At 35.5% G+C, this 17,500-nt stretch overlaps 1 protein-coding gene across 1 annotated transcript in view; it reads left to right on the top strand.

Annotated features, from left to right (window-relative positions):
* The window catches only part of LOC125668285 (uncharacterized), a 174,248-nt gene extending 164,765 nt beyond the window's left edge, over positions 1-9,483 (top strand). The window contains exons 16-17 of the mRNA XM_056162491.1: positions 6,605-6,949; positions 7,981-9,483. Of these exons, the coding sequence (XP_056018466.1) occupies positions 6,605-6,949; positions 7,981-8,300 (665 nt within the window). The 3' untranslated portion in view covers positions 8,301-9,483. The remainder of the gene's footprint in view (positions 1-6,604; positions 6,950-7,980) is intronic.
* The last annotated feature ends 8,017 nt before the right edge of the window (positions 9,484-17,500 follow it).

Below are 17,500 nucleotides of genomic sequence, written 5' to 3' on the forward strand. Positions count from 1 at the left end.
TTTTTTGTGTTTCATAAAAGAGTTTTAAGTAGGATATTGCAAAACGAAAAATTCACTATATTTATCTTATATCCACCTTTGCATACATGGGTTAATTAAGCGATGAATTTTTATTTTTTGAAAGATGTAGTCTCATAACTGCAACGATGTGTGCATACAAATTGAATAATGCGAGTTATGAAAATTTGTTTGCACACACCGTTGCAGTTATGAGACTACATCTTTCAACACATGATAATTCATGGGTTATATTTACATATTTGAAACCTTTTTAACTTGTGCATTTTTCATTTTTAACTTAAATCTCCTGCCTAATTTTTAGGGTAAGTAGAGATTAACAGAACAGCCATGGAAAGCAAAAGTATGGTGTCATAACGTAAAAGAAGAGTGCATTACTGAAAAAATATAATAGCGAGCCAGCGCGGAGCGCTGGCTCGTACTGCGAGCTCCAATGACTAGAGCGCGGGAATAATTTAAAAAATCTTTGAAGTATTACAAACCTTTCTTATTTAAAAGGAAAGGATGATAATCATTATTCTTCCCCCTTTCTTTTTCTTTTTAAAATATTGTCTAAAGAAATGTAAACAGTCACGTCACAACTACCAGGCTACGTCACAACACGCTCGTTGCATTTCCCGCTAAACTGGTTCCTACATTGGCGAGAAGAGCAAGACAGTAATCCTACGTATTGACAGTGAACCAGAGCAGTTTTCCTTGTTTTCAATATAAATTTTTTGAAAATGTATTCAGATATGCTGCGCTTGCCCCAACGGTCACACCGTAATAATATTAATCCAATTCTTCAATTGATTTTCAATTAGACATCATAAACATCAATTTATTAACATACTTGTACAATCTAAACTGGGTTTAAACATGCAGTTCTTATCTTTTCAAATCTATCCAAGTGTAAACAGCTTAGGTTTCTTGAAGGGGCAACATGGCCGACTCGCACCTAATTACTAGCACCTCAGTATATTGAAAGTACAATTACTGAATGAACAATTGTTCAAACATTCTGCACAAAATTTCTTGTTTGTTTGGTGATATTAACTACATTAGAGGTAAGATCAACTTATATGGCATCGAATGAGGTGCACTTTTGTTGTCTGAAACGAGAATGGACAACAATGCTTTGTTTTCATTCTGCACGTGTGTGACCGAGCACGGAAACTGGTAATTTTATCTGTAATAATAAAAATAGGGGTCAATACCATACCACTATCCCCCTAACAAGGGGTGATACTAATTTTATTACTAAGTGGTATGATAGAGACCACTACTATTATTATTACAAAATAACCGATTCCTGTCGGTCGAGATACAGATGACATGCTAGACTGTTCATACACCTAACCGATTTATATTGATTCAATCTTTGCATTCATAAGCAAATATGCTTCAAAACTTTCTAATGCATTTTACCACATAATTAAAGAGTAAATGCAAATATTGTCTAAACATGTAATATTACCTAACTAAAGATGGTACAGTGTGTCGGTTAGAAAAACAAATTATTCAAGATTTTTGTTTTCTGATTTTTAAATGACCACAATTACAACTTTGACATGAACCTTACACCTCATTACAATGTATCATTGAGGTTAAATATACACTAACATGAGATTGATATCACATGTAAGAAAAATTACATGTTTGTGAAACACCATATATCCCAAAATAACATAATTCTTCCTGTACTCTAACCTCTGATTGGTCAAATACAGATTCGGACATGTAATCTATTTTGTAAAATGTGGTTTGGTATGAAGACACCCCTTCCTGATAACCAGAAGTGCAAATCCTTATTCTGAAAAGTAAATTTTGCAGAGCTCTAATAGAGTCCATTACTGTTCTAATGACATTGGATATTGTAATTTCCTGTCCAGAATTTGAAATAATGTTCGGTATTTCGAAATGTCGAGTTGAAGGCCAGAGCAAGAGATTTTTCTATTCTCATATAGAAGCTTTTGAATAAATTCTGCCTCAAAAGAATATAAAAACGGGTGCACTAACAAAGGAGCACAATCCGTGTCCATGGGAATCCCAATATACTACGAAGATATCGTCAATGAGGAACTCCAACATCGTTTTGATGTGAACTTCAGAGTATTTGTGCATAGAATAAGAGTTACAATGGTGTTTATATAGGGCTCGCGGCGGGTGTGACCGGTCAACAGGGGATGCTTACTCCTCCTGGGCACCTGATCCCACCTCTGGTGTGTCCAGGGGTCCGTGTTTGCCCAACTATCTATTTTGTATTGCTTATAGGAGTTATGAGATTGATCACTGTTCGTTATCTTCACCTTACATTAATGTAATGTTTGGATGACTGATCACTAGAAATGAATATTTCCTTTTTCCGTTTTTCATACAGAAGCAACTGTCTATGATGTCCAAAATTCTAGTCTTAATATATTGTGAGGAATGGTCGTGTAAAGTGTTAGAAAATCTACGTTTTAATGTTGATTTAAAAACAATTATGCGATTTTAAATCTACTGTAAGTTCTTTAGAATTATTTTAGAATCCACATTTAATTTACACCACTTCTGGCATACTGGGGGTATGTTGTGGCACAGTACGTTTGAAGTTTCTCCTTCACAACTTTTCATATTTACGTGAGGAGCAAAGATAAGAGCTTGGTAGAACATTTACTGGATCCAGAAATTTATCTTCCTTTGTAAGGGTTTTTGTGAAGTTTTGGAATCCAGTATAGGTAAAGTAACTCATCTCATCCATTCCATTGACTGGGATAGTAAATGCGTCTAAACCTGAAAATGGTATTGAAAAAAATCATCTTTTGAACGGCCAGCTAGGTTATAAGTGCGATTACCAAATGTGGAATTAACGTCAAGTTCGTTTAAAATACAGTTGTAATAATGAGTCTCGCAAAGACAATGTTGTTACAAACCTTGTTACCTGGAACCAAACCATATTCCTCATGTATCCTATCTAATTCTTTTTCACTTCTAGTATACTAAACACAGAAGGATAGATGGAACGTACCTTTGTTTTGATGTGTCTAATACAGGATATTGGTATTCCTCTTATTATTTTAATCCAATCTGCCAAGGTATCAAGTTCTTTTTCATATTTAACCCATCGTCTAGAATAATGTTTGACAGAATTCATAATAGAGATGAAGTTCTGTCGTCAATTAAAAGACCAAGGTTCTCTAAATTCAGGACCTTTTACAATAAGTGATTTCAGCTCCTCATTTTCAACTATATGAACATCACCAGCAATGACAAGTCTAGCTGGACTATAGTTGAAAGAAGACGAAGCACAAAAACACGCAGGTGGATTTAGTATAAGATGATCTATGTCTAGGTATTGCAAAGTTTGTAATTAAACAGTTTGGATGCAATAGAAGAATATTTGTAAGAAATACAGGTAGTAGACTTGAACTTGAAATAATTTTGATATAGGAATGAACTTTTTATGTAAAGAAGAATTTTTTATGTAACTTTTGATGCCGAAGAATGTTGTTGATATTGATGGCATCTATTCCTTTGTTAGTAAATTTGAGTTTGAGGAACTGGCGGCTTGATTTGGATAATACAGATTTCATGTTTTATTGTGGCTCCACTGAATGGATAGGGGGAATTTTAACAATTCTGTCATAATTTTTATGACTAATTATGACCATATCATTCCTGAAAAGAAATTCAATATATATTCCGATACATACTCCGATAGATTTTGATTCCCTATTGTGACCCCACCTTACACTCAAAGATCACGATTTGAAGAAACTTTAACTTGCACTACCTGAGGACGTTTGCATATTATTGTTACTAATTATAACCATGCTGTTCCTCAAAAGATTATTAAATAGTTTTCCCTATATATTTCTGTGTTAAACTTTGACTCCTTATTGCGGCCCATCCCTACCCCTGGAGACCACAAATTGAAAACACTTCAATCTACACTACCTGGGGATGCTTTCATTTTAATATGACTAATAATAGCAATGTTGATCTTGTGAAGAAGATTATTAAGGATTTCTGCAATACATTCCCATGTAAAACTTTTATCCCATATTGTGGTCCAACACAGACCCCGGGGGTCACAATTTGAAAAAGCTTGAAAATATCTATATGATATCACTGATTTTGGCTACGGATAACTATGTTTACCTGATCAAGATATAGGGCTCAAGGCGGGTGTGACCGGTCGACAGGGGATGCTTACTCCTCTTAGGCACCTGATCCCACTTCTGGTGTGTCCAAGGGTCCGTGTTTGCCCATCTCTCTATTTTTGTTTTGTTTTTATTTATAGGAGTTATGAGATTGATCACTGTTCGTTATCTTCACCTTTCATTAAAAACTTTTCTGGCCCAGTGGTTCAAGAGTGATTTGTGAATAACCCCACTTGGAGTAACTTTTTATCATCTCCTCTTTAAAGGAGTTTGGTTTTTCATTTTGACAAACCTGAATTAACAACAACCATTTGTACCAAGTGCGATTGAAATCCCGGTGTCTCTGGGGACAGAAAATGAAAATATGAAAAGTTTAAGGACCGACGGATTGCACGACATATAGACGGGCGAATGACGGACAACAGGTGATACGAAAACTTCATTTGAGATTACAGCTCAGGTTAACTAAAAAGTATGTCAATTGACAGTTTGGCAGTATTTAAGGTAGACCTATACTCTGCCTTAAATGGACTCAATCATGAAAAAATTGCCTTTATAAGATAGATATATATTCCAGTAATAGATAAACATTGAAAAATATATATGTGAACTTGCTAATTTCATTGTTATTGCTTCTCAAAAGTAAGTACCCCACCCACATATAATCAGCATTAATGAAAATGTATTCCTCCTTCTTATTTTTCTTAATAATTATTATTTTTCCAAAACAAATGGGCTGTAATAAGCAACATGGACTATATACCCATTATTTAATGATATGTAATTATTTATTTTAATAAATTTGAATAACTATTTTCATAATGTACACTTTGTGAGCCCACACATGTTAAAAGAAATACTGTTGAAAATGTCATTTGATGTCAAAATTGGTCTTTTCCTCCAATGTTTATGGACTAAACCTTGAATAAATTGTTTCTAATTTACAGATTATTATCTCAGACAAAGGATTTGCGTAAGAAAATCATATGTTGACGCATCATTTTAAAAGCTATAAGCTCTATAACAAGTACACCCCCCCCCCCCAAAAAAATCTTGAATTATACATTATCATATTTTCATACGACATGTGAAATTTGAGTATATTTACAACATTGGATAATAATTTGAACTATGTTAGACTATAAGTATTATAGATACATGTGGATTGCAATTAGATTTTACATTTTATCTGAAAACAAATTATTCTAGAAGATGGTATTCACAATGTGAATGTAAAACGAAAGTAACAAACTGAATTTTGATAGTTTTGCTATTTTGATCAATGCATGTGTGTAATGTGTGTTATATCTTTTATCATGGAATCATTTGTATGTACATAAATTGGATATACGTACATGTACACCACTTACGCCGATCTATGTAGATGCAATCTCAATAAGGAACTACATTGTAATCGCATTATACAGATGCCGCCCCAATAATTTTGAAAAACAGGAGAGGGGATGAGGAAAAAATGACAAATTTATGACGGTCGGTGAAATAAAACAAATTATTTGCAGCCGTTCTTTGAAGCTTGCGCCGTTCTTTGAAGCTTGCGTCAATATCTGCAACATTGGAGCAGCGAACATATATATGTCTACGACATCTGTGGTCACTGGAGCAGCGAAATGTGAATTTTTATTTTTACACAAGCTTACCATGTATTTGTTCATGATAATTTGGATTCAACAGCTGCGTAGTTTTGAATTAGCAATTATTACGCTCGAGAATTTTTTACTCATATGGAGACGTCACCATTGCCGGTGAAGGGCTGCAAAACTTAGGCCTATGCTCGACGCCGACGATCTTTGAGTATGGATTTTTAGCGTGCCACACCTGCTGTGACACGGAGCCTCTGTTTTTGTGGTCTCATCCGAAGGACCGTCCCATTTAGTCGCCTCTTGCGACAAGCATGGGGTACTGAGGACCTACTTTAACCCGGATCCTCACAAAAGAAATAATATTATTATTATGATGCTGGTGGAAATATGAATTGGTCACCCTTTCCCATCCGTCTCTCCAACTTTCTGATGCCCGCGTAATTCCATATGTTGAACATGGATCATTGTAAAACTTTTACATACATGAATAGTCAATGTATCTTACAGACGCCCTCATTCGCCAAAATGTTGTTTGTTCTCCAACCGATTTTTATCTAAAGCTTGAATCATCTTTAGCTCCCCCCTTTTTTTTGAAAAAAAAATACATTGTACAAAATTTGACCGCAGCTGATAAGAACGCCTTGGAAGGAATTAATATCGGACAATCATATCGCTATGTAAAAAAAATAAAACTGATATCTTTGAAAAACCACATTTCGGAAAACGGACGCGTGGTTCCGCATTTACATTTGATTGTGACGTAGGCCGTGTATAGGTCTACTTTAACATTGTATTCCAGTTACATTTTGAATAATTGTGAAACAGTAAATGCATTTGATCACATAATTTGAATCATTATAGGTTTATCCATTGACGAGTTGGCTTTATCTGAGCCTGATATGTTGAAGTTCACCCTGGTAATGGGAAAAGACTTCGAATTGATTGCAAAATGCTTGCTGCAAATTTCACAAAACGAGATTGACATACTCATGAAGGACAATGAATCTACTATGGTCGTGATACACAAAATCTTTCTCAAATGGAGAAGCAAACTTGGCAATTCTGCAACACTGGGGATGTTAGAAAAATCCTTACAGGATGCAGAAAAAGACACTGGTACAAGCTTGGACTGGGATGTGTTCAGTCGAGCAAAGAAGAGTGTTTTGGAGAACATATATCCTGGATCTGCGCATACAATGCATACTGGTTTGTAGTTTTCCAGAATAGCATAAACATATTTTCGTTTTGATACTTACGGATTTTGTTCTTACAAAGTCATTTTGAAATACAATTTGTATGTTGTTTCGAAGCACAATTTGATACACTGTAAATTTTCTTGGTTTGTCTCTTTCATTTTTAATCATGTCATTATTTTGTAGAGTGTATTATAGCATAAAAGGTAAAGATAACGAATAGTGATCAATCACATAATTCATATACGGAATATAAGATAACGAATTGGGCAAACACGGACCACTCCTAGTGCCTAGGAGGAGTAATCATACCCTGTCGACCGGTCACACCCGCCGTGAGCTCTATATCTTGAGCAGGTAAACGGGGTAATGCATGGTCAAAATTAGTGTGCCAAGGACGGCCTAACAATCGGTATGAAACACTGTTAGACAGAATTTGACCCTAAGATAGGTTGTATTGGTAAACTAGATCGTTATAACAACAATAGACTTTGTTAAATGCTTTAAACGAGACTTCTGAAACCCCTGTAATCCTATATATCCCGATGTAAAACATGGATCCCCTATTGTGGTCCTACACAACTCCTGGGGATTAACTCAAATCTATACAATGTCTTACGTTTTCCTATAAACTTCAATTTTCTGACCCAATGGTTCTTAAGAAGATTTTTAAATAACCCAATCCTATTTTGCCGTTTTTGAAGAATTCTAAATCTACTTCAGTCAAGAATGTTTTGTACCAAATTTGATTGAATTGACCCAGTGGTTGTGGAGAATTGTTTTTTAAATGAAAAGTTTACGGACAGATGGATGACACGGTGGACGGACGAATGACGAAAAAAGAGGTGATTAAAAAGCTCATTTGAGATTACAACTCAGGGTGAATTGATTTACATAAGTGGAATCCAGAACTGGTTGATGAGAGACTTGAAAGTTCGAAGTGAAAATGTTTGCTAGTTGGCAATAACTGACGTTGTATTCAGTTACATTTTGGATGATTGTGAACACAAAGATGTATTTTAGCCATACTTTGAATAATTGCAGATTTATCCACTGACGAAACGGTTTTATCTGAGCCTGATATGTTGAAGTTCACCCTGGTAATGGGAAATGACTTCGAATTGATTGCCAAATACTTGCTGCAATTGTCACAAAACGAGATTGACATATTAAAGAAAGAAAATAAATCTAAGAAAACCATGATCCACATCATCTTTCGCAAATGGAGAAGCAAACTTGGCAATTCTGCTACACTGGAGAAGTTAGAAAAATCCTTAAAGGACGCAGAGAGAGATACTGGAGTAAGCTTGGACTGGGATATTTTCAGACGAGCAAAGGAGGATATTTTGAAGAACAAAAAATGAACTGAGACTACAGACACTTCTGTATGTATATATTGTAGGTGGATCAATTCAATTATCAATCTTAGCGAATGACTCTGTTCAAGCAATGTAGTATATGATTAGATATAAGTATTCTATTCATCGTTTTGTAATAGGTTATTGCGTCTCAAACAGTAAATTCGAATGATCATGTGTGGTTAATGTTTTTACAAGTGAACACATATTTAGTTCAGTGTCCTAATTTCACTATTTGGATTACAGGAAAGCTTATCTATCAAAATTAATGTTTTAATAGCGATACCCAATGCAATTTGCAAAACTTCTGAGTATTGTCTGTTCAAATGTAACAGAATTCATTGTTCAAACACATGTATAGATAGGTACACATATTGTATATTCTGAAATTAATATATTTTGTTGTTGTTTCTTGTAATATGTATTTTGCTGATTTCAGAACACCTATTTCAGACAATGCCTGTAATTTATTTTTTATTATTATTATTTTTTTTTTTTTTTTTTTTTTTTTGCTGATAGCAGAACACGTATTTTATACAATGCTGTCTGTATTTTTTCCTGAAGTCAGAACACCTATTTCAGACAATGCCTGTATTTTTGCTTATTTTAGACAATGCCTGTACATATATTTTTATTTTTTATTTTTATTTTTTTGGTGATGTCAGAACAAATATTTTAGACACTGCTGTCTGGTTTTTTTTTTTTTTTTTTTTTTTGCTTATTTTAGACAATGCTGTCTGTACATGTATTTTTGCTGATATCAGAACACCTATTTTAGACAATGCCGTCTGTATTTTTTCTTATTTTAGACAATGCCTGTATTTTTTTGCTGATGTCAAAACACCTATTCTAGACAATGCTGTCTGTATTTTTTGCTTATTTTAGACAATATTGTCTGTATTTTTTGCTTATTTTAGACAATACTGTCTGTATTTTTTCCTGATGACAGATCACTTATTTTATACAATGCTGTATGTATTGTTTGCTTATTTTAGACAATGCTATCTGTAATTTTTGCTTATTTTAGACAATGCTGTCTGTATTTTTTGCTGATGTCAGAACACCTATTTTAGACAATTCTGTCTGTATTTTTTGCTTATTTTAGACAATACTGTCTGTATTTTTTCCTGATGACAGATCACTTATTTTATACATTGATGTCTGTATTTTTGCGGTGGTGTATAGTTAGGTCGAGGCTATCTGGTACCGCTTACAGGGTGACGACCACGAGTTATCTCATCTTATGTAGGTACGAGTTATCCCTCGTGCCAATTTATAATTCACAATGATTCGTACGAATAATCGTCGTGTGTCAATTCTTTTATACTTATTTCTTGATAGACCAATATTAGGTAAAATAGGTCCTGTTGGAGTTCCATTGTGGTTGGCAAACACATGTATATTTATTATCAATTACGTAGGAAACTTGAATACTTTCAATCATATTCAAATCACTCGGTTCTAAAAATGAGAAGCACAACACTGTTGATTATTTAAAACTCAGATTTTCGACACAACCCGCGTCTAAATCAAGAGACATATATTACATAAGCAAGTATCAAAAAACCCTGACAAATATTAATAATCTACATTGTTAACAAGAATGATACACTGTTGCAGTGAATTGAGAAAAATGGTAATTCTATGCATAAACATATATTTTTTTTTTAATGCATATTAGGTACCGTGTGTTATAATGGATGTATTAGCATCACACCCTCCCCAAAGTATTAGACTGATATTTCTAAATCATTGATGTATAAATTCCAGGCAGAAGATTTTAAAATCTTGATACACCATTAGAACGTCGTAGTATTCATAATTTCACGGAATGTTGTGACAGCACATTGATATGAAATACGCTTAATTACAATTAACAATGTGTACACTTTAAATCAACTTGAAATGTTATTTTCCATAGAGGATATCAAGACTTTTACATATTTGTTGTTTGAAAACTGATATCCCTGTTCTTCAAACAAAGACCACGGAATTTGGACAAATGCAGTTGTCTTGATTGTCAAGCCTCTACATATCATATGGGCGGTAAAAATTCAGGGCGGCGACTTTGATTTCAGAAATGCAATGGTGATTATTTCAAATTTGTAGGAAATTGTGAAATATTTATTAGAACATCATAACTGTCATTAAGAACGGCGTAGTGTCATTTCGTAAATGAAATGAATACATGTAAAATGATATTTTTTGTAAAAGACAACCCGAGGTTTAAGAACAAGTCCTCATTAAGTAAGACGATTTTCTATGCACAAGAATATCTTTATACACAAGAAAATAGCAGCAAAATATAATGACGTTTTTCCAACTTTCCCAGAAGGAAGAGATGGAAGTCACAAACATTGTATAATCACCAGTTTATGACCATAAATGTCAATATTCAGTGGCATAGCTTCCATTGAGGCAACCGAGGCAGCTGCCTCGGTAAAAAAAAAAAACAAAAAAAAAAACCTTTTACGTTGTTAAAATGTCGATAGCTTCTGGGGGGCACAGCCCCCCAGACCCCCTGCCTCGGTAATATTATAACCCAAGCTACGCTTATGATATTGACTATCTAAAAGCAATCGATTTTGTTTTTAAATCTTGTTCACTTTCAGACATGCAGTACCGATACATATTATATACTCCACTTTTCAATTAATTCCTGATGTCTTCTGTACTTCATTGTCTATAATAGCAGTAGTGTTATTTATTCGTACTAGTTATTTTAATTGAAACTAAAACTGTACAGAACTTCCATTTTATCAATGTACTGAACTTTCTAATTTTCAGTTAACTGATGATAGTAGTTTATAACGTTTAATTTGTCAGATGCGCAAGATATGCTATGGTCTATGTTGTAACATACTATGGGTACCAACTTAAAGCACCTTCCCTCTAACAGGTACCAGATTATAAAGCACACTCTCTAACTGGTACCAGATTATAAAGCACTCTCCCTCTAACAGGTACCAACTTATAAGGCAACCTCCCTCTAACAGGTACCAACTTATAAGGCAACCTCCCTGTAACAGGTACCAACTTATAAGGCAACCTCCCTGTAACAGGTACCAGATTATAAAGCACTCTCCCTCTAACAGGTATCAACTTATAAGGCAACCTCCCTCTAACAGGTACCAACTAGAAGGCAACCTCCCTGTAACAGGTACCAGATTATAAAGCACTCTCCCTCTAACAGGTACCAGATTATAAAGCACTCTCCCTCTAACAGGTACCAGATTATAAAGCACTCTCCCTCTAACAGGTACCAGATTATAAAGCACTCTCCCTCTAACAGGTACCAACTAATAAAGCACTCTCCCTCTAACAGGTACCAGATTATAAAGCAACCTCCCTCTAACAGGTACCAACTAATAAAGCACTCTCCCTCTAACAGGTACCAACTTATAAGGCAACCTCCCTCTAACAGGTACCAGATTATAAAGCACTCTCCCTCTAACAGGTACCAAATAATAAAGCACTCTCCCTCTAACAAGTACCAACTTATAAGGCAACCTCCCTCTAACAGGTACCTGATTATAAAGCAACCTCCCTCTTACAGGTACCAACTAATAAAGCACTCTCCCTCTAACAGGTACCAACTTATAAAGCACTCTCCCTCTAACAGGTACCAGATTATAAAGCACTCTCCCTCTAACAGGTACCAGATTATAAAGCACTCTCCCTCTAACAGGTACCAGATTATAAAGCACTCTCCCTCTAACAGGTACCAGATTATAAAGCACTCTCCCTCTAACAGGTACCAACTAATAAAGCACTCTCCCTCTAACAGGTACCAGATTATAAAGCAACCTCCCTCTAACAGGTACCAACTAATAAAGCACTCTCCCTCTAACAGGTACCAACTTATAAGGCAACCTCCCTCTAACAGGTACCAGATTATAACGCACTCTCCCTCTAACAGGTACCAAATAATAAAGCACTCTCCCTCTAACAGGTACCAACTTATAAGGCAACCTCCCTCTAACAAGTACCAGATTATAAAGCACTCTCCCTCTAACAGGTACCAGATTATAAAGTACTCTCCCTCTAACAGGTACCAGATTATAAAGCACTCTCCCTCCAACAGGTACCAACTAATAAAGCACTCTCCCTCTAACAGGTACCAGATTATAAAGCAACCTCCCTCTAACAGGTACCAACTAATAAAGCACTCTCCCTCTAACAGGTACCAACTTATAAGGTAACCTCCCTCTAACAGGTACCAGATTATAAAGCACTCTCTCTCTAACAGGTACCAAATAATAAAGCACTCTCCCTCTAACAGGTACCAACTTATAAGGCAACCTCCCTCTAACAGGTACCAGATTATAAAGCACTCTCCCTCTAACAGGTACCAAATAATAAAGCACTCTCCCTCTAACAGGTACCAACTTATAAGACACTCTCCCTCTAACAGGTACCAACTAATAAAGCACTCTCCCTCTAACAGGTACCAACTTATAAGGCAACCTCCCTGTAACAGGTACCAACTTATAAAGCACTCTCCCTCTAACAGGTACCAGATTATAAAGCACTCTCCCTCTAACAGGTACCAGATTATAAAGCACTCTCCCTCTAACAGGTACCAACTAATAAAGCACTCTCCCTCTAACAGGTACCATCTTATAAGGCAACCTCCCTCTAACAGGTACCAGATTATAAATGGAGGATATTTTATAATCTGGTACATGTTGGAGGAAGTGTGCTTTGTAAGTTGGTACCTGTTAGAGGGAGGGTACTTTATAGAATCTGGTACCTGTTAGAGGGAGAGTGCCTTATAAGTTGGTACCTGTTAGAGGGAGGGTGCTTTATAATCTGGTATCTGTTAGAGGGAAGATGCTTTATGATTTGATGATAAAGCATTTTATCTCAAAGAGGTACCAAGTTATACAGCACCCTAACTCGAACAGGAAGCAGTGTATGCTAGGACTAAAATAATTATAGTTTCTCCCAAAGTAGAACTTCTATTGTGCTTATCAAAAACAATCATTGTCAATAGTACAGTGTACTTGGGATCAGCTGGACTTGTTACACTACAGAAATCATGGAACACACTGTTCCCATGTTGTACCTGTTTGGTTGTGAATCCCAGATGATGTTCAACAACTTGTTCAACACCTTGTTTGAAATGAAAAGACTTGTAAAGTTTACAAATTTATTATAGCACAAGTCAATATTGTTTTAGAGTAGCTGATAACAAGTAATAAGTTTTCCAATAAAAATAAATGAGTACAAGCAGAAAAGGTTACATAGGGTGTTTTTCTGATGCCATTTCTAGAATAAAGTGCAACGTCACGGCACATGATACGCCCGTCACATATTGTTAACAGTATAGATTGTACCCATTAAAACATTTTTTTTTAATATCACCTTAATTAAATGTCACAGTGACCTTAAAGTAGGATGCGACACACCTTCTACCTAAGATGCATTAGTTGACCAATTTTGGTGATTCTAGGTCTAATAGTTTTCAAGTTCTGAGCCGGACAAGTTTTTGCCATATATGGCCATATCTTCTTAATGAAAAGTCACAGTGACCTGGTTTTAATGTGCGACACACCTTCTACCCAAGATGTATCTACAGACAAAGTTTGATGATTCTAGGCCTTGTAGTATTTAAGTTACGGGTCGGACACGAAAAAGCTGACAGACGGACATGAACGCCATACCATAATACGTCCCGTCTTAAGACGGGCGTATAAAAAGGCTTTAAATAGTATCAGCCATCATCAGGCTGTCACATACTTTCTTTCCATGAATAAAAGCTCCTAAACTTAAAAGTGACAGGAGGCCGGTAGATAGACAACTAGAGCTCTGCGGAAAATATTTCCCCAAAATTGACCATGATCAACAATCTGTAAATATTCTAAAACACCAAAGAAGTTATTTACAAAGACCCTAGCTTCAAAACTGTGAGAGGAGTTAAAAGGTCAAGCCGTCATTTATTTAATACATGTATATTTCCTCAAAAACTGACTCGGTTAAACCTGTAATTTTCAAAAAAAAAAAATTAAACAAAAATCAAAATCATAGCCACATACACATTTTCCATACCCAAACAAATACTCTGCAGAATAAGGTTCTCAATTGAATATTGGGAGAAATTTGACAAATCATGTACTTTCTATGTAATGTTTCCTCAAAATATTCAGTTCAAGAATCTGTAATTTTCTCAAACAAGGTTTTCCTATTAAGTGAACCTACAACCTTGACCTTAAAAAACAATAAGCATCTTCCTTTTATGGTGATCAAATGTACCAAGTTGTAAGATTCTGGAGCTTACGGTTCAGTCTGTACTCTGTATCCCATCTTACAAGGTCCGGACAGACAACACCATACCATAATATGTCCAGTCTCTGACGGGCAAGTACCATAATAAGAAAATCTAAAGTTATGACCCTAACAAGCTTTCACAAACTATAAAACATGAGGTGTTTGTAAAACATATAAGCCCCCATGGTGCAAAATTGAAAAGGGTTATACACATGCATAATTTGATTGATAGTAGTATCATCAATTTGAAATATTGAGTAAACAATTTCTTCCTATGTCAGGAGTGGATTGACCAAGTGACCTAAAAATCAATAGGGGTCATCTACTCCTTATGCTGTACCAGGTTTGGTGTCAATCAAGCAAATAATTCTTAAAACATAAGAGACAATATATTACTATGTCCAGTTTACCCCTTGACTTTTGACCATGTGACCTCAAATCTACTCCTTGAGATGTACCAGTGTACCAAGTTTGATGTCTGTCAAGCAAAGGGTTCTCAAGATATTGAGCAGGCAGTGTCTTCCTATGTCCAGAGTAGATTGACCCTTGACATTTCGACCTGAAAAACAATTGGGGTTCTCTTCTTTTCATAACCAACCCACATATGAAATATATTACGATCAAGTGAATGGTTCTTAAGATATTAAGCGGACAACATGTGGTCTACCGACCGACCAACAGGTGCAAACCAATATGCCCCTCTTCTTTGAATGGGGGCATAAATATAGTGTTATAACACTAAAAGGCTTCCATACATCTAAAAGTAACATAGGACAAGGCTAACTATAGAAACATTGAGATAGCCTAAACACTTAAACTCTGAAAAAGTAATATCTGATACTACCCTGAACCAAGTAAATTGACTCTGCTAAGGTATTTACATATTATAATGTAAAATCTAAATAGTTCCCTAACTCAATGTTATGTTCATTTCCTACTCTATGTAAAAGATAAGAGGCGAACACGAAATTCATGTGAAAAGTACAAACCTTAGAGTTCTTTAACCTAGCAGAGTGAGTAAATCTGAGTCAGCTCCTTATATAGGGTTGACAAAATCAACGGGATACTAAATATAAATGCTCAATCTGATAACCCAGGATTAAGCCTCTTGGCCAATGAAATTGCAGAAAACAAATTATGTTCAGGAAGACTGGCATAATGGCAGGTATAATGAATTACATAGCACAGTGAAAGGTAAACATGTGAAACATTAAGATATTTCCTTTATAAAATCTTAAATGTAAAGTTTGAAAAGGTTGCATGTATAGTACAATGTATGCCAGTGGATTTGAAAATGACCTGAATGAATGCTCTTTCTATTTGGTACAAAACAGATATAGTTATGATTAATCATTATATCATTGGGTAAAGGCGGCAGTCTGCTTCCCTTAAGGATGTATTCTAAACAGTGGATGAAATCAAAATCTCTGCCTCCACAAACATAATATCTTTGAAGTATTGGATGTGTGTGTTCATATTCTGTCCAATCCTGTAACATGAAAAACAAGACATAATCTTATTGGCTCATCCTAAATTTAGTATCCTATCAAAGTTTAACTAGTAAATTGCATTCTTCTATTGTGTTATCGAGTAAATAAGTTCAAACACAGTATTTATCAAGTTTCTCTGAATAATTAGAATTTATCCTACCATCTCCTACCATTATCTTTTTCCTTTAAATATTGAATATCTTAGACAGAAAATAAAATCATAAAAACTTTATATATCACACAATGCGAAGTCAATATAAAATTACTGGTAAAGAAAGTTCAACTCTGTGACACAAGTATGATGGAAAATTAAAGATAACGGTGATAATGTTTCGAGGATTGTTTTCATCTCTCAAACAAAATACATGTAGAATTTCAGATTGAAAATAGAAGCAATGTTGACTATTTGAAATGACCATATGGAATTTGTGCACCACAAAGATGAACTTACATAATGGATTTTAAACTAAACAGCCCAAATTCTTCCAAAACCAATGCACACAGTTTTAAACTACCCTGGATGAAAAAATGAAAGAAAAAAAGATTTATATATATATATGTCTGTTCTTAATGTTTGAATATCTTCACACAAATAAAAGATAAGGTTAACAAAGAGGCCCATGGGCCACATCGCTCACCTGAGTCACCCTGGTCCAGTTCTAAAGATTTTCCCTATATATTCGCATGTAAAACTTTGGTCTCTATTGTGACCCCATCCTACCCCCAGGGGCCATGATTTGTAACAAGAGGCCCATGGGCCACATCGCTCACCTGAGTCACTTTGGTCCATATCTGAAGACTTTCCATATATATTTCCATGTAACACCTTAGTCCCTATTATGGCCCAAACTACCCTTTGCATACTTGAATCTACACTATGTCAGAAAGCTTTCATGTAAATGTCAATTTCTTTGGCCCAATGGTTCTTGAGAAGAAGATTTTTAAAGCTTTCTCCTATATTTGTATGTAAAACTTTGACCTCCCCCCTCCCCACTTGTGGCCCCATCCTACCCCCCAGGGGCCATGATTTGAACAAACTTGAATCTGCACTACGTCAGGAAGCTTTCAGGTAAATTTCAGCTCTTCTGGCCCAGTGGTTCTTGAGAAGAAGATTTTTAAATGACCCCACCCTATTTTTTCATTTTTATGATTATCTCCCCTTTGAAAGGGACATGGCCCTTCATTTGAACAAACTTGAAAGCCCTTCACCCAAGGATGCTTTTGGCCATGTTTGGTTGAAATTGGCCCAGTGGTTCTGGAGAAGAAGTCAAAAATGTGAAAAGTTTAACAGACAGACGGACGGACAGACAGACAGCAGACAAAAAATGATCAGAAAAGCTCACTTGAGCTTTCAGCTCAGGTGAGCTACAAACTTGAATCTGCACTAGGTCAGGAATCTTTAATGATAATTTCAGGTCCTCTGGCCCAGTGCTTCTTGAGAAGATT

The sequence above is a fragment of the Ostrea edulis genome, chromosome 4 (genome assembly GCF_947568905.1).
Source record: "Ostrea edulis chromosome 4, xbOstEdul1.1, whole genome shotgun sequence".
Lineage (NCBI taxonomy): Eukaryota > Metazoa > Mollusca > Bivalvia > Ostreida > Ostreidae > Ostrea > Ostrea edulis.